The sequence below is a fragment of the Notothenia coriiceps genome, unplaced genomic scaffold (genome assembly GCF_000735185.1).
Source record: "Notothenia coriiceps isolate Sejong01 unplaced genomic scaffold, NC01 NC01_scaffold00020078, whole genome shotgun sequence".
In the NCBI taxonomy this organism is placed as follows: Eukaryota; Metazoa; Chordata; class Actinopteri; order Perciformes; family Nototheniidae; genus Notothenia; species Notothenia coriiceps.
The window spans coordinates 112,159-130,474 of record NW_011352779.1 but is presented as its reverse complement, the minus strand read 5'-3'; the positions used below and the strand labels follow the sequence as shown (position 1 = coordinate 130,474).

The 18,316-nt window shown below is 40.0% G+C and overlaps 1 protein-coding gene across 1 annotated transcript in view; it reads right to left on the bottom strand.

Annotated features, from left to right (window-relative positions):
- helz (helicase with zinc finger) overlaps positions 1-18,316 on the bottom strand; it is a 59,462-nt gene that overhangs the window by 7,106 nt on the left and 34,040 nt on the right. Inside the window, exons 21-31 of the mRNA XM_010779283.1 lie at positions 12,821-12,939; positions 11,149-11,294; positions 10,237-10,384; positions 8,394-8,577; positions 7,469-7,697; positions 6,216-6,510; positions 2,793-2,838; positions 1,776-1,963; positions 1,154-1,358; positions 934-1,016; positions 315-816 (exon numbers count right to left, since the gene is read on the bottom strand). Of these exons, the coding sequence (XP_010777585.1) occupies positions 315-816; positions 934-1,016; positions 1,154-1,358; positions 1,776-1,963; positions 2,793-2,838; positions 6,216-6,510; positions 7,469-7,697; positions 8,394-8,577; positions 10,237-10,384; positions 11,149-11,294; positions 12,821-12,939 (2,145 nt within the window). The remainder of the gene's footprint in view (positions 1-314; positions 817-933; positions 1,017-1,153; positions 1,359-1,775; positions 1,964-2,792; positions 2,839-6,215; positions 6,511-7,468; positions 7,698-8,393; positions 8,578-10,236; positions 10,385-11,148; positions 11,295-12,820; positions 12,940-18,316) is intronic.

The following is an 18,316-nucleotide window of genomic DNA, read 5'->3' as shown; positions in this document are numbered from 1 at the left end:
ACATCAACGTGAATATTAAGAATGGCAGCTACTTATTAGCCTCCCAGAAATCAAAGGATCTTGCAAATAAATCAGATTACCAGGATAGGAACTACAGTCAGATCAAATTTCTTTTTTTGATGAAAAAAAATGTAATTTGTATTACTTTGTTCAAGGTTAATCTTTACCCGAATTATCAAGCTTGTATTACAACCAACCAAACAATCAAAAATATTCTGTCTTTAAAAAAAAAATATCTACAAAACAAAGTCACCATTTCCCATCCAAACGTTAAGGGTTAGCCTTACTAAAGGGAACAATAATGCTCCACTCACCCAAACTCTCTCCCATGCTTCCATCCTGTCCGTCCTCCCCAAAGCTGTTGACCCTGTTATGCTGCGACAGGCCTGGGTGGTGGACCCCCGCGTGGCCCATTGGAGTCCTAATGGAGCTACTCATCTCCTCCACCCCTACGGACTCCGACCCATCCATAGTGGGAGACTGGACGGCCCTGTGGGGGGGAATGGTGCCACTGAAGAAGGAAGCGTTGTGGCTGCCACCAGCGTAGGCAGGGCTGAGCTGCTGACTCTGGGGGGGCATCCCGGGATGAGGGGGCTGGCCGACCCGATAGGGAAGTCTGGAGACCGGATACTGAGGGGGGAAAGCCCTCCCACTGGCAGGATGTGGGGGGAAAGCTGGGTTGGGTGGGGCCAGGTGGTAGTTGAGGGGTCTTTGGGCAGCTGAGGGATCCTTTCGATGCAGCATCGCATTGGGAAATCCACCAATCCCGTCAGTCTGGGAGTCTAGACTTCGACTCTGGCCTGTGTCTAAATCACCCTGGATACAAAATAAAGATAAAATACATCATGAGCAAAGAGGCGTGGCCATTGATCAATTAGGTCGATTGTTTATGGGGGAACAATAACAAATGAAACACAAGTGTCAACAACATGCCTGTTTTTCCTTCATGTCTGCGGTTTTCCTCTCTGGTGTATGAAGACGGCTCTGTTCTGGCTTTGGACATCCTTCTAATTTACCTGAAGAAGGAAAAAAACATAATTACCATTGGCTTGGCTTTTTAATACAGTCCGTTCTTTCTTTTGATGGAAGAAGAATTAAAGTCATTTGCTAATCTTGGTGGTTGTTCGAAGGGAAAATGTAATTCAAGGCGCACCATTTCTGATGGGGTCAGCCTGGAGCTCCTTGTCGGGGCTGGGCTGGCCCATCCCGAGAGGAGAGGGGTGCCCGACCCCACTGTAGGGGATGGGGGACCCTCGATTCTGGGCCTGCAACAGATTGAAGTTGTAGGCCATGGCCGCCGGGTGGCTCATGATGCGAGGATCCACAGCAAAGCGATTCTGGTAACCTGGCCAAGGCAACTAAGGAAACAAATACACATATGGACAGATTATTGATCAGGAAGCCATAACACAGGAGAGAAGGGTTAACACATACTGTGGATTATGGAGAACACATTGTACATCATATCAAATACATATGAATTCATCAAATAATGTTCTTGCCATATACTATTTGTAAGAAATACTCAAATCTCAACTAAGTGGAGCTATTTAACTAGTAAGTTTATTCTATGAGAAAAAACTTGTGGTATAATTCTGAGCTGGCAACTTTTATGTGAAATAAACTGATATTCTCGCATTATAAAACAAATATTTAGACTGATTAGAAGATTATAATATTGGAATATGACTGTGGCCTGGTGGCACATTGGATAGAGTGGCCTTGTACACATTCTAACAAGTGAATTTGTGTCAGTTTAAAAAGGTGAAACTTACAGGCAGGGGCATGGACATGACCATGTTTCCACCGTACACAGCTGGGACGTAGAGGATACTGGCGCCGGTGTGAGGATCTATCCTCTGAACAGGACTGGGTGACTTGCCCATGCCAGCTGGTGTGCCTCCCAAGGGTGGGCTGAATGCCCGAATTGGGTTTCCCATCAACACGGCTGGGTTGGGTTGCGCTGCAATGGAGAAGATGGCATGTTAATGCAAGTAAGCGCAAAAGGTTCTTAACCGTAATGCGACGACACACTGAGAGCATTCAACACACAAGTCCCAAGCATATCTGACTATTCATAGCTTGGAACATGTCCGATTATACCCTGTATGATTCTAACAGAGAGATGAAAAACAGCTGATGGCCAACCCTGTATCGTTAAAGAAGGGTTTTTATTTAATGTTTTCAGTAGATGATGTAGCTGGCTGACAGTTTTTCAGCGGCTGCAGCAAAGTCCTTGTGTTCGCGCAGTAAACATTGTATTATCAGCTCCTTGCCGTGTTGTTCAGGGCTGCATCGCACTGATGGCTTCAGCAGCCTCAGGCCTTCATGCATCCATCTGGGCGACTGCATTACACTGGCTCATTCTCTCCTGTGTTAAGCTGTTAGATCTGCGCTTGTTTGTGTGTGGGGAGTAAAAGGGAAGAACGGAAACCTGACCATATTCAAAAATATATAAATATGATAATGACAGCAATGCTACAGGGATTTCCTTTACTTTTTTGATGCAGTATTTATTAACCTGAGTAATGTAGAACTTTCATGGTACGTTTCAAATGTGAACTGCATTGTATTCCTATCCCTTTATATACATCCAGACAAGTTAATATTCTAATCACCTTAAATGAGCTAAAACATATGCAGCATATTAAATTGCTTTTTATTGTTATGATCTTTGGGGCTATAAAAAAAAAAAGCTTGCGAAAAGTCTTAAGTTTGCGGTTGCAATTTCAGACATGTCAGAAAACAAGAAAAATACATGAACAGAAGAACCAGGTAACAGCTCAGCTCACCATATCCTTCCGGTGGTAGATGCTCTGTGTGGTTGGCATGTTTTCCCTGTAAGACAAAAGAATCATTAGAAAATCACAAGCAAAACTTAAAGGGTATGCATTAAACAAATATTTGACTGCTTGTTTTTTTACACAATAGGCCAACGTAAAGCTTGGGGTTTTCTTGTAGAGAGGCAGTTTCTATTTACTCATCAACATTTTTAAATATGTCCAATGAATAAAAGCATTTAAATGGAGGAGTCATTATTAAAGGATTTCATTAATAAATCCACTAAAGCCATTGATCGATGTATTCCATAAACAACCACGGATAGAACTAAGCTGTCCAAAATCTCAAACACATAAGATAATTATGTCGGACATAACTGCTGCGTGTGTCCGACATAACCCCGGTTAACTCTGGATTTATTTTGGGACTGCTTTGTTGATTTCATGATACGAGTTAACATGTCCGCCAAGTAAGAACCTTTGTACCACATCTCCAGGGGGCTTCAGTTAACGCACCAGCTTATATACATGTACACGCAGAGTTTCAACTGAATCCTGATCAATGTTGACACACACACTAAATTACTCATGAAGGCCATACACACAATCAGCTCCCGTGAGATCTCCCAATACCTGAGTTTAGGATGATCCTGTCTATTTTATTATTAATTGCTATACGCAAGCATACACAACAATCTACTTAGAGATCTTTCTGCGGCTGGTTCTGTGAAACGCAGTCTCTCTCGGTTCAATGAGGTGTTAACAGATAGTCCCTGATAATAAATACACTTTCTTCAAGCGGAAATTCATGACATGCTACATTCCAATGCCTTTATTATTATGCTGATATTATATAAAGCTAATATTATTATATATCTTTTAGTTAACAGATAGTAATTCTGTTGAATTTTTAAGAAGTCCATGAACTACACTTTTTCTGGCACTTCCTACTACTACTAATTCAGTCGTTGGCACTTAAGACACGCTTTCAAGTATTGCAGCAAGAAGTTTAGAACAAAGATGAATAATAAATAACTTGAACATCTGACATTACAATGCAAACCAGAACCACAAAATATATGACATCACATAATAGGAACGGCTTGTTTTAGCAATGCTGTAAAATGTTCCTGGCAAAGCCTCTATACACCAAGAAGAAGATGTTGGAAAGAAAAGATCATTTGCTGAAAATGAGACACTAGGAGATTCAGCTGTGAATGCTGTATTTTAAATAACAAATTCTGAAAGACAGCCCGATCATAATGGGACAGATGCTGTCAAAACTGACAGGGAACTCTTTCTCAATATGATCCGTCTCCTTCCCGCAGCTTCACACCCAGCATAGCCAATGCTCTTTGGTACTTCAAATATGGTTATATTCGAAGGGCAGCATGTCCTCTCAACCTAAACTGAGAACCAGCCAACATACAATGTGCTTCCACATATAAAGAGATTTAATTTGAAACGGCACCTTTCTTATTGGCATGAGATAATGACATATTATATCAAATGACTGCAACTAAAGCACAAGTCAGTGTCGGTAGAATGCAATGATCTTGTAGTAAATGCACAAAAGATGCAATCTTCTAACATGTACTCTATATTGCGAGAAATATGTTCTTGAAATCAACACAGATGATGTCAGACAGGCAGTCTGCTATTTTAGGACGTAACATCAGCTGATCTAATATGATTAATGTCCTTAAACGGAGAGGATCTGCTGAGAATACATAGCACTTCTTACTGGATGTTTGAGCGATTACATACTTCCTGCTTGTAATGTTACCTTTTCTAACTTTGACTATCCAATGTAAAGAAAAAGGAAGTGATTCCTCAGGTTTGTCTTTGTTAAACCATTTTGAATGTCAAGTGCAGCCGTAAATGTTTGGTTCTCAATGACACTCTTTATCCGTCGGTGAGGTAGTGCTGAGCAATCAATAGCACGAGGTTGTGGTTTGTTGACGAGATAAATAAAGATACTAGAAAGATCTTAATCGAGATGAGCACACAAACACAAACGCTCAAGAATATGTGTCAAAAGGAAGTCACACAAGGCTACGTAACACCAAACATTTCACTTGTTCCCGACACCAACTCACTGCATCACTTCTTACTAGAAAAATCGATGCATACAAAAATAATTTAATTTCATTAATTGAAATTGCAAATCCTATTTCCCCATAACAAATGGCCCTGATAGTGCTGAAGTTTGAAACCACATAAAGCTTTGGAATGCAAGACGTTTCTTTTAAGTGTCAGACTTGCATACTTGCACCAAAACACCATCTGTGTCAGAAAACAGCTCGCCACAATATGGAGTCAACTGAAGCATATATTTCTGGTAAATGGATGCCTTACACACAAACTATACGCTTTCTGATTACATTTACAATTTACAAGTATTTGCAACTACACATTGTTTACAGTTTTTTTGGTCCTTGGGTATTTTGCTTGTTTTTGACATTGAACCGTTTCAACAAATGTATTTATGCATTTTCTGCTCACACTTAAGCAACCACATTCAACCCACCACAGGTTTTATTAGTAACTAGGTTGAGACAATGTTAAGGGGAACTAACTTATAGATTTTTATTTTACATCTGCAGGGATTTGTTAGCTGAACACCACAGTAGGCACAATCTACGGTGGTGCCAGAGAGCTCCAACATCCACATGCTGCATTTGCTGCATTCATTCCATAGTGCGTGGAGATAGCACCATGTCTGTGTGGTACTGAGCCACACAGTTTGACTGTGAAAAGAGAGGAACTGTGGGGGCTCTTTTAAGTCAGCTGATGCTGCGGAGCTGCGGCTCATTAGTCCCAGTGGGAGACAGCAGCAGGTTGGAAGCTGTGGTGATTTCGTTAACCTTTACCTCGGGGCGGGCAGGGAGAATGGACCTACAAAGAGACGTTTCTACTCCACAAACAAACACCACATCCTTCTGTCCAAGCCTGCAATGCTAATTTATTTGTTGTTTTTCAGGGGTCAAAATGAACTGCCAGAAAGTAATTTCCTGTGGTTGAAAATACATGGAGTCATTTTGATAGAGATGTGTTTTGTGCCCGTGTGTGCAGAGCTTCTATCATTTGTTTTGTCTCTAAAAGCAAGGAGCACTCCATTTATTCTGGATCATTTTTGTTACCATTTCCACAAAGCAATAAATGGTTATCCAACAGATTACATTAACATAGAAAACCTTCTAACATTTGAGCTTTTCAAATCATCCTCTGCTCCACCTGTTCGTTTTTGTATTCTGCCTCGCTAAAGCCTATTTACAGTATTCACAGAAGAAATACAGTAAAGGCATAAATAAGATATAAACATTTGATTCATTACCCACCGTTTGGTGTCCGAAGTTGAAAAGCCCATATCAAAAAATGACCATGAATAAGATGTAGGTGGAAAAGAGTAATGCCTTCCACTGAAAACCTCACCTTAGGGGGGGATGGCTGCTGCTGCTGCTGCTGTAGCTGCTGCGGACCCTGCTTGCTGGAGGAGGCCTGTACATGCTGAGGATGTGGGTGGTGGAGGGGGTGGAGGGACAGCGAAGGCGCGTGGTGCCCGAGCAGTGGCCTGAGGGCGCGGGGGATGAACTCTGGGGCCAGTGGGTTGAGGACGTAGGTCTTCTTTAGCTCCAGGGCCTCCAGCTGAGACTTGATCTGCTCGAAGGTGATGCCGTGCAGACTGGAGTTTTCATGGCAGATGGAGATGAAATGCTCCCAGAATTTTCTGTAAAGACAGGAAGCAACAGATGGGGATTAGGTTTTACTTTCTATTTTCCTTTATGCCTCCTTGGATTGAGTGTTTCATGGATCGTATAGTTAATGTGTTGTGCTGGCAGTGTAACAAATGACTCCTTAAAACAAACATGAACAAGGCATGTGCAAAGCAGGTGTTAAAAAGGAGAGAGGAAAGTGAGGAGAAGGAAAATCAGCAGAATGATGAAGCCCACCAAAGGGAAAGCAAATTAATGCTAGGAGGAAAACAGGAGCGACAAGAATGAGAAGAACAAAGAGCATTGTGATCTCTCAGTCTTCAAATCTGTCAGCTTTAACAAATACAATCATACCATTCTCCCTGGAACGAGATGTGAAAATGGGCTTTTAAGGAATAATTGACTTTCTCATGTGGCCATACAATGGTCCTTATACTGTAATAGTCATACAAGAGTGAGAGGAAAACCCACAATGTTAGTGTGCCTTCATTTTAACTGTGATAATCGTCATTATTGTCATGATAAATGGTAGGGTGCTGTTTTTGTGAAACAAAGACAAGTGTTTGCTGTTGTTGTGTGTAGTGACTGCAGCGTATCAGGTCCCCTCTGGGAATCTGATACACAACATTGAAATTGTACATAGCCTTTTACCGTTTAACACATCAATGTTATTGTTCCCTCTCTGCATAATGACATTTGCACACAACCACAAACACCTGACATGTTATAACGAATGTTGCTATGGAGATGGAGGGTTAGTACTAGAGGTGAATGAGAGATTAGAGAACAATTCTAATAGAAATGGTTCAGAACCAAGTGGTCAACATTTTAGTAGCTGATTTAATAGAATCATATTTATCAACAAAGTTTTTAGAAGAGTTTGGAATGAGGAGAATTCATTCTCTACCACATTGAATAGAGGTCTGCTATGTTTCATTGTTGAAGGTTTTAGTTAAAAGTGACATTTTTTACCTGCATCGTCCAACAGAACACAGTGCTATGGGGTCTCCCACCACTGCAACCAGGGACTGGGCTCTGGTGATGGCCGTGTTGAGTAGCTTGTAGTTGGAGAGGAACCCATAGTCCAGGTCCTCTGTCGAGTCCTCAACCAGCTGCTCTTTGCGCTTGATGGCCGTCTGCTTGTGTTTGCACGTGTGCCGCGTCCGCACCGTGCTGAGGAACAGCACCCGGAACTGCTTACCTGCAAAACATATTTATTGTAATGAAGTTTCGAATACTCTGAGAAGCGCTATAAAAAGGAAAAGATTGTTATAAAAAAATGTATTCTAAGGACTTCCCATTAGCCTCAATGCCATGTCTTCAGTATTTCTACAAAAAGAAGAATCCATGTAACTTCTAAAATAGAAAAATATCTTGCAATTATTTGATCTTCTAATGACTCCAGAGGCTGTGTGTGTGCACATGTGCGTCAAAATGTATCATGTGTGACTAATGAGGACGTTAATGACCTGTAGAAAGCAGCTGGATGCAATACAAGTGGGAGCTGCATGAAGCAGACAAGAGATTGGTTAGAGAAACCAGAACTCATATCCTCCTGTTACTGGGACTAGATGATAAGAAGGGCAATATTAACACTGATATCATCAGTGGGGTAAGATTATCATTTTTGATGCTTTGACATAGCTGCTTTTTTCCAATAATCAACTTCCCATTCAATAATTGTAATACACTCTTAAATACTACAGATAAAACCCCAAGATACTAAGTCTTAAATTATTTATGTACATGCAGTACCCCAACTGGGCAATTATCATTTCAGAATATTCCTAAACTTGTACTTATGGTATCACTAGTTTCTCCTTTGAGTCAGGAACTACACACATGTACAGTAGATGCAATACAAATACAAAGCATCACCCTGTTGGCTAACACTCACCTTGGACGTTGAGCACTCTCTCCACGCTGACTTCATGCATTCTCTTCTTTCGGAGCTCGGCACGAATGCGGAACACCTGGTCAGCGTACGGTGACACCACTCCAATGCTGCCGTCGTCCAGCTTACCCCACGCCACCGGCCACTTCTTACGCAACTCTTCCACCCGCTCCACGATCTCAAACACCTGAGGACACAGAGGGGAAACGTGTGGGAATTCAGAGACTGCGGGATACTTTCCAAGTCAAATGTCGGCATTATAATAAAGCCATAAAACTGAATGCTATGGCCTGATTAAAATGGAAAAAGGTTCAGCACTTTATGATCATGCATTGCCAAATGCATTTTACTGACCAACAGACTTATTAACACCTGCAGTTTTGAGTATTACTACGAAACAAATATTTATTAACACAACTTTAAAGAGTCTCACTGTACATGCATTTATCATTTCATCTCCAATCAATGTATTGTGTGTAAACTAAACTTGGCTTGGAAATACATTATTAAAGCAAGAGCTGATATTTTGAATACATTGTTTTTTCAAATCATATGAGCAGTTTTTAGGGCTGCTCAATTAATCATATTTTAATCGCAATTACGATTTTGGCTGGCAACGATTATGAAAACATAATCGAAATAAAACGATTTAAAAATAAAAAAATGTATTATTGGTTTTTCAGTTGAATTATACTTAAAGTTCAGGGTAATCAACTGTTAAAAAAACATACTGTTTACATTTGTTTTCAAATTGATGTTTTCAAAGTAAATGGATAATCGTTTTTAATAATCGTGATATCAATTATTGACCCAAATAATCGAGATTATGATTTTTGCCATAATCGAGCAGCCCTAACAGTTTTTCAACTCATGTTCAGATCGTTTGCAAAGTGACGAAGACTTTGAACAGTCAGGGAAATATTGTCTTCCACTTGTCTTTGTTTATTCCCATGCAAGTGTCTTTGATGGGTTTTCTAAACCCATCAAAGACACTTGCACGGGAATAAACAAACTGACATGCTTTTTCAATGCATTTTCGAATGATTATGATAATGTTGTTAATGGTTTGACATGAGTGCTGTATCAAAGAGAAGGGGGGTAATTCATTTGGCATTGCTGACATTTTGGTCGCAGAATAGAGAAGCGTCCATAGTTTAATTTGGGGGGGTCTGAGACTGCCAATGACCACAAACGCATGAATCTACAGAAGAACCAATCAAAGGCAAGAGCTGTTAGAGAGTCAAGACATGGCTGTCAAATGTGGCTCCTAATTAAAGTGTATGGGTTTCATCTTTAATTAGGATTAAAGACAGTGAGTGTGATGGGGAGACATTAAAACAGCTGATCACTTTCGGATAGGCATTCTGCTTTTACTCAACCCAATTCAACTCAAACTAAAATACATTTCTTTGCAATGAAAACCCTGAATTATATATATCAAAACGGGAACGCATAAATACTTTAAATGCTTTTTCACACACATACAATCAAACCAAGTGACACAAATTGAACTGAAATACAGCGAGTCAGATGTTCATTCATGTGCAACTAATCTATCTTGTTCCAGCAAGTTTAGCGCTTTTTTTTTTTGTGTAAAATGCTTGTAATTTCATTATATAAATGTATTTATGAATATTCTAATAATTTATTTATTTCCAAAAGTTACATTCACTTGGGGAGTACATATTAACACAAATCCTTACATTTTTTATAAATCTATATTCCCCAAGCAACATTCACACAAAGACTCTACCTAACACTATGGCCAGTTGACTGGTTCATAATGTATATGAAAACCTCGTGAGGCCTGCCACGGCCAAAGAACAGGATCATAACAATGATATACCTCTGCGTTGTTGTAGTACGCAGTGCTGTTCTTCTCCTGGACATCTTCTCCTCGGGCTGTGAAGAAGGTTAGAGGGTAGAAGTCCTTGTGGGAGGGCTGCTTCCCGCTTGCCATCAACTTCCCATCGTAAAATAATTCTGACGTGTAGCTGTAGAAAAACAGGAAAAGCAAAATAGTTAGAATATGTTGAGAAAAGAGTGGGTTAGTGCAAATATATCTATCAGGAATTACTGATAATTGAAGACAAGGAAAACAGATATGTTTGTTATGAAATCTGATTACCTTTTACGACATGTATATATTAATACACACACACATTTCACTATTACACAACCTGGGATGTATGAGATTTTGACCCAAATATGAACTGCACTTTTACACAGCCAAATTAGTTTTTAATGACTGACTTGTTCAAAGATCCAAGAGATATGAGATATTGTGCCTTATAATAATAAAAAAACAAAGATATGTCTAATGTCCAAGTTGTTATCAGTGTGTGCGTATGCTTATGTGTGTAAGAGAGAGAATAATAATAATATGAAAAAAAATAGAATAACTGTGTATATCAGTACTTTAATGATGATAATAACCATTTTAATTTTGGTCAATTTAATCATATCATGACCTTTTCTTTGTTCGCCGTTTTATCTCTAGTGTGTGTTTGAGTGTGTTCCTCTTTTGAAGCAACAGTATGCAGCAAGGCCTGGCACTGACCAGTGAAATGCAGTATGAACAACAACCTACTTGCAAAATGTAACATTGGGCTAAAGAACATACTGTTACATTGTAGATGCATTGCGGCAGCTGCACAAACTTTTCTTTGTGTCTGCCTGTCCATTTTACCTGACCCCTCTTCTCTAGAGTATTTCAGATTCTCCTCCCAAAGTCTCAACACAAGGGGCTCCCACTTACTTGATGATAGCTTCATGAGAGCGGTAGTTCTCGCACAGGAGAATGCGACAAGGGTATTCAGCGGGGTAGTGCTCGTACAGGCGGTCCAGCAGTGACACGTGCAGGTTACGCTCCCGCGCAAACTCACTGTACACAAATGGACTGAGCTGCAAATCGAGAGATACAAAAAGGTCAGTTTAAAAGCATGACGAAGATAAATAAGTCTGTCATCATTATTTTTCTCTCCATTTCCATTTGGTATTTGGAATCAATCAAAAGTTGAACAAAGCAGTGTGTCAAACCTCACACATAAAAGACATGTTTTTCAGGACACCCTGTCCTCCATGGCACATAAAGTAGCTTTGCAAGGCAGGTCTACAATAACTACATGTGTTTGCAATCTCCTTTATGATTCCAAAGTTATTTAAATAACATTTCCCAGGCATGTCATCTGCTTTGACAGCACATGTTGCCTTATATTTACATTTCTTCAAATGAAGTTTAAATCCTAACAGTTTGGTATCTGAGTTTGTTGCTTGAGCATTTATAGTTGCTATTTACATTTTTTCAAAAAAGCTTTTAGTAAGCAAGGATGCTCCAAGTGTTCCTACTTTTAATTAGTTGATTTTAACAACTGACTTCCTGTGTTAAGGAACATAAGATGAAAAAGTTGTTTCTCTACTTCTGACTTGTAAGCTTTTCCATCTGGTGTTTATGTCAATAAACAAACAGACCTTGAGTCGCAGTGATTAAGTGGAATTGACTCAGTGATTTCACAGCAGTTTGAGAACATGCCAAATTCAATATTTATATATATTTATATATTCAGTGGCCAGTCTTAGTTACTGATCTGCTCCAAAATGTCACTGTTAGCAAGCCTAAGCAATAAAGTGAATAAATCAAGCATAACTTCAATATTTCTTTGGTCTGACAGTAGTAACCAAGATGTGTGACCACCATCCCAATGTGCTTTGATTTGAATGAGACTTCACATTGAAAACTGGAAGCACCCACACAAGAAAGAGGGCTATTTATCTTGAGGTTGACTCTTAATGTAAGCCCGTTAGAGAGAGCGGGTCAGCCGGCTTTAATGAGGCCCCACACGGTCAATAACAAAGCAAACCATCAAAGGCCTCCATTGACTATTCAGACTGCTCTAATGCTGCTGAATAATGGAGGCACACTGTTCAAGTGTGAGCAGAAAGGCTGAGGAGACAGAGATATTGTATGAAAAGGACAACATCCTGCATTTGTTGAATAACTAATCGATAATGTAGGACAGATGAGTAATTAAGACCTAAGAAAAGGTTGTCTTCTAAATCTTCTTATCTTGGTTAAAAAAAAGTAGCAAAGAGAGAGTAGTCAGAGAAGTCTTGGTCTTCATTCGCCGCCTGCTGCTGTAATCCCGTGCCAAGTCTTAAAACCAGGAGTGGGGGATACGGTTTGAATTCCTTGTTTTGGCTTACAAAGCTTTATTGATGTATTTATCTGGGCCTGAGGTGGACCCCAGAACCACAGCTCTACAGTTACTTGTAATTATGACTTCTACTTGTTCATAGATATGCTCTGTACCTGTATTGCTTCACTGGTAAGTATCGGTTTGCCTTATAGGAGTAAAAAGATAGTATTTGTTACATGATATGGTCTAGTTAAGAAAAGAAAAACAGCTTTGTTTCACTGGAGAAAGTCTTACCTGCATATGGTCTCCAGCCAGCACAATGCGCGTGGTCCTGGTAGCGAGAGCAAAAGGCATGATGGTTTCACACTCCATGGCCTGGGCCGCTTCATCCAACAGGATATGAGAGAAAAACCCTGTCAAAGGAGATAACATCAATTTAGTAATAATACTTTAAGTAAATCATGTTGACAACAGAAATGGGCAGCCTTTTTTTATAAACATTTATTGAACAACAGTACAATAACACACAGAAAAAGCCAGTATTTTTAAAAATGTATCTGTGGGTAAAATTATATATTTTTTATATTCTAAATCTATAGTTTTAGGACAATACAGGTTGTGATGGGCTAAATAAAGTGTACATTACTGGCCCTGGTTTATAAAGTATTTGCTAATGATGGTATCATTTGTATATTGAGGCTGAAATCAGCATACCTGCCAACCCTAACGATTTGGGCGGTAGTCTACCGCTTTTGACATGTTTCTACCGCCTACCGACTTAGCTGGCTTTCCCTACCAATTTTCAATCTTCCCAAACTATAACAAATAAAAATGACACTCCATAGACACTGGACTCGACTTTTGGTGGACATCGTTTGCAGCGTGATCGCATCATACAAACAGTAGTCCTCTGTGTTTCTGAAAGAGAAACAACGTGCAGACCGGGGGTAACCCCCGACGAGGCATTTGAGTCCTGCAGGATTCCCCCGTTAATATCAGTGTCTCGAAAACACATGTTGGCGACTGAAAGACATCCAGTGTTTGGTCTTTTCCGGAAGCATCCTACAGTGTCTCAACTGAAAGAGGACCACAAACACACAATAACACACCAGACATGTCGTTAATGTCTCTGTTTATTGAACTACAGAAATCTTAAAGCCTGTACATTATTTATATCACACTTTATCAGTTGAAAAATGCATGAAATGACTTTCTTTTTTTTTCTTTTTTTAAATGCAGTATTTTCTGATATGTCGCGCAACACAAAGATATTTCGCTCTGTGCAAACCTTTTTTGCACTTTTAGATTTGGAAAGGTTGGCATGTATGAATCAGAGGTTCTCTTACTTGCAGATATGACCACATCAGCCATTTATCATGAACCCACTTTGTAAATATGTCCTTACGTGACTTCATCGTGGCGGTAAAGTGCTAGAAAAATACAGAGCCTCCAATTTCTTTACGTGATGCCTTTTCAGCACCACAGGTTCTCTAAAGTGCTCCAAGAGAAGGCTTGATAAAAGATCCATAACCTGTGCCTTTCAATGTTGAACTACTGCAGTAGAACAAACCTCAGAACTCATTTAACAAGATAATACTTAGAAGCAGCTTATGTAGAGGATATTAAAGTTATGGTCTTGAAAGATAGCCTTCAGATGTTCATTCATAAAACATTGATATGTTGAATATTATAAGCATCAAAATTATTTGAAATAAAAGCCTATTGAATCAAGTTGAATCAGATGATGCCTACTCATACCTTGACCTAGTAATGTCAACTATTGTTACATTGAAACATTTGGGAACAATATTGTTGTTCATTAACACCCTGATTCTCAGTCATTTTTGTTCACCTCCTTTCAAGCAGCCCTACACACCAAAGGCAGGGTTTTGTGGACGTTTTGAAAGGTATTGAACAGTAGCCTGATTTCAAAAGCTCAAACAGGGCTCTGCAGTATGAGGGGAAGGGGATGAAACGGCATGGCAAATGACGGCTGGAGCGGGGAAGAGAGAGGCTGCATAACAACCAGCAAACAGCCTCTGAAGCCAGAGAACAATTTCCACAGCAAAGTATACGTAGATATGAAATTTGACGGTAGGAAATAACAAAACTAACTGAGAGACTGTCAAAAAGCAAACAAACAACATAAGTAAAAGAGGTGGAGCATTGTGATTTGAGGCAACATTCCCTTCTTTGCATCTGCCTTTGAACAAATGCCTGCAAAACGTATTGATTTGTTTTACTACAACTATAAAGCAAGCCTCAAACCAGTGTTTTCTCTGTGTGCACCTCGCTGAAGGACAGCACTGTTCACTCGCTGTCGTGCTGATAAAAAGGAGTACATATATTTTCTTTAAATGGCCCATGTTTTAACACACAGGGTTGTTGCTCATAATGCGAGAAATGTATCATAAAAACTTTAAAGTGCTGTACCAAATGTGCAAAAGTGCACTTAAGAGAGTGTGAAAGAGCACTCTGCGGGCAAATGTTTCTTGAAAATCATGTATTAAAACAGAAAAAGAAGAAAATGGAGAAGGCATTGCTATTCCGAAGATGGTGTGTAATATGCATAAAATCATGCTCATTAGTCATCACTGGATAATAGTCATGTACTTAAAATGATGTGCCTGAGTAATCTCTGAATCCACACTTTACAGACGAATGAAATCCAACATGGCGAGTCTTTATTGTGTTGAGAGCAATGGATTGGAGGGGGGTGGATTGTTTTCATCATTGTATGGAATATGACTTGCTCAACAATGAAGTAGTCGTACACTGTATCAAAAAACTAATCGTATATTTGTGTAATTCAAATGATTAGGAAGTACTGTAATTTTCGGACTATAAGCCGCACCTGAATATAAGCCGCAGCAGCGGCATACCACTCTCGGTTCCACTTTTACTTTTGCGCGCTACCTGTCTCACTCTTTTCCGGCCTCCAGCTTTTCCTGCTGGAACCCGCCGCTTAAAGGTGGGGGTCCGCGGACCGGCCATAGAGCCCATAGAGTTAAAGGTGTTGGCCGTTAGCTGTAACAATCCATAGATTAGCCGCACCGTTATATAAGCCGCAGCGTCGAAAAATAGGGAAAAAGGCGCGGCTTATAGTCCGAAAATTACGGTAAATCATTTCATTTATTTAAGTATTTGCTTTGATCAAGGTTTTTCTGGCATTGAGTGTTTGCATTATGTATTTTATGCTGCTTAGAGCTAGCTTGATCATAATTCCCTATTGCCCAAAAAATATACATTTAACAATGTTGCAAAGATCATCATACGTTAAAATAAACCTTTGGCCAAAACACTTTTAATACTGGTTCATTCCTGAAGGCATAATAATATTTCTCAAAAGCCTACATTTATCATATTGTTCTCTAAGCAACTTACAGATAACTTAACTAGCCTATATGGACATTTTAACATAGATTTGATCAGCACCTAGAAAGCGTTAACGCTGATCTCCGAATCCCATCTTTTTTACCGACTATAGGTCTGATAAGGACTGGCCGTATAACTTTATTTCCCACTGTGGGGGCTGTGTCATTTTCTGTGTTCATGTGTGCCCAAGTGAATTGTAGGTCTACATAGGCGTAGGCGGTCCTTTACACTACTAAGTTACTACAAATCATCCAGATGTGCAGCCGTTATATTACAAACCAGTCCGAACACTGTAGTCAGTGGGAGGCCTGTTTGCTCTTCCACTTAGATTCACATGGATGTAACGGCATATAGTGCTCACAAATAATGTACATGGGTCATTTCAATTGGAATTGTTTTCCCAGGCAGAGAAATGGGGATGGGGTGGGGGGGGAGGCAGGAAGGAGGCAGATATTGTCCTTATAAGCAGCAAGTAGACAGAGAGGCGGACATACATAATGCCCGCCTTGGGGACCACAGAGCCAGAGGTCCAAATTACATTTCTGTTGCTGCTATCTGTCATTGGACTAATAACGGTGTTTGAATTTAGAAAGAAAGAAGCAGGGGGGTAGAATAGCAGCACAGTCTTTCAGAAGTCATTTAAGGGACAGATGACGGTTGTAATAATACATATTGAATCCTTTACCTCACACACCCAGTCTCTCACATTCTCCCTTCACAGTCTCTTTCTACCCTTTTAAAAGTGCGAAAAGATCCATAACTCTTTGTTTAGATTAGGGTTGGAAGCTTCATCTCTGTGAACTCTGTTAAAAATCTATGACTGCTCAGAGCAGGGCTAGGAGATCATCTGTGTGAGCATCTGACATTGTTCTTGAATGTGTTCTGGTGCCAGACACACAATGGAAACGCATTAGGGGAGAATTTCATTTCAGATTTCCTTATTGACTACAGTATGAGCTGTAGCCTTGAACCTTTATCACCAGGCTGCATAATCCAGTAGTCTACAGACAGATCCATCTTCACTTGAGCCACAGCACACAACTGCTACAAAATTACAATTCAGCATCATCTATAGAAGTGCACAGATTCCTCTGATAGCCTCAAATGAGCTCATTTCGGTGTTTATGTTTCTAGGATGATTTATTTAGCTCCAGAATAATAATTAAAACGTGATATTAATTATAACTATGTCCAGTGACTCCAAAATAAAAAAAGGGATCCAGTTGATCATTGTAGAAAGCAAACAACTTTCTACAATGAGTGGACGCGGAGCAGTTATTCATGTTTAATAGTCATTTGGAAGTCCTGCTCCTTGAACAAATAATGAGTCTCAATGCAAAGCTCGTACACAGACAGACCAAACGCTGCATATCATCTGCTGGATTCAATATATTGGCCATTAACAGAGAGGAGCATCAACAAACAAGACATTTAATAGATTCTTTTTGGAGCATCTGTGTGTTTGGGGTGGAAGATTTGTTATCGCTACTTAGTAGACTCTCTGGCTCCCAATTGCCTTGTTTTCTGGTGATTTCCATCACCGTGGAACACCGAGAGAGCTGGAGAGATGAAACGTGGGGAGGGGGGCTAATGATGTCAAATGCATTAGAAACAGGCAGATGGTGTTCCCAAGCAACAGACAAAGCCGCCTCTGCTGACACATTAGAGTGGGTTATTAGCCTGCAATGACAAACTGGTTTGTTTTCCATGTCTTTTGCACGACTTTGATCCCTGTCTTAATGGTGGGCTCCTGCCATCTCCAGATAGGAGAGTCAATAGAGAACCGCAGTGACGCGTCGTAAAACCCGGAAGTAAGTTAGCATTTTTGGCACTTCCGGTTCCTTCCTCAAAAAGCAATGCATTTTTTCCATAGGGTTTTGGAAAATAGCTCGAAATAAGGTCTGTGGTTGACACAAATTTAAGAGGTAATTGACGTTTTGTTCTACGACATTAAATACATCAGCAGTGACCCCACTGGGGATTTTTGAAGAGTTTACGTGTCTGAAAAACGATGGTTGTTACCGAATGGCTGAATAGGACTACAGAAATTGTCGAGGCCGTTGTACGTCATTACGCCGAACACGTAAACACTCCCGCTAAGTTTGTTTTGCCCTGTGTTCTTCTTGAAAGCAAGTACTTGCCTATCTTTAGTATCTGTATATCTATATCTGACCATTAGAATCTGTATTTTTGAAATTGTCGTTTTTAACACCGTAGTTTTACAAATTATAGAATAATTAATTACCAGTGTTTTCCAATTTTACTCGGCAGTTCGTTTCGTTGGCTAACGTTAGCTAAAGCTAGCGCTACTAGTTAGCTACGCAATGGTTTGTTGCTTTGCTCCGGGTTGCAGCCACAGGTCTTCGCATGAAACGTGCTTGTTCTATCGTTTCCCGGCCAATGTTTTCCAAAGGA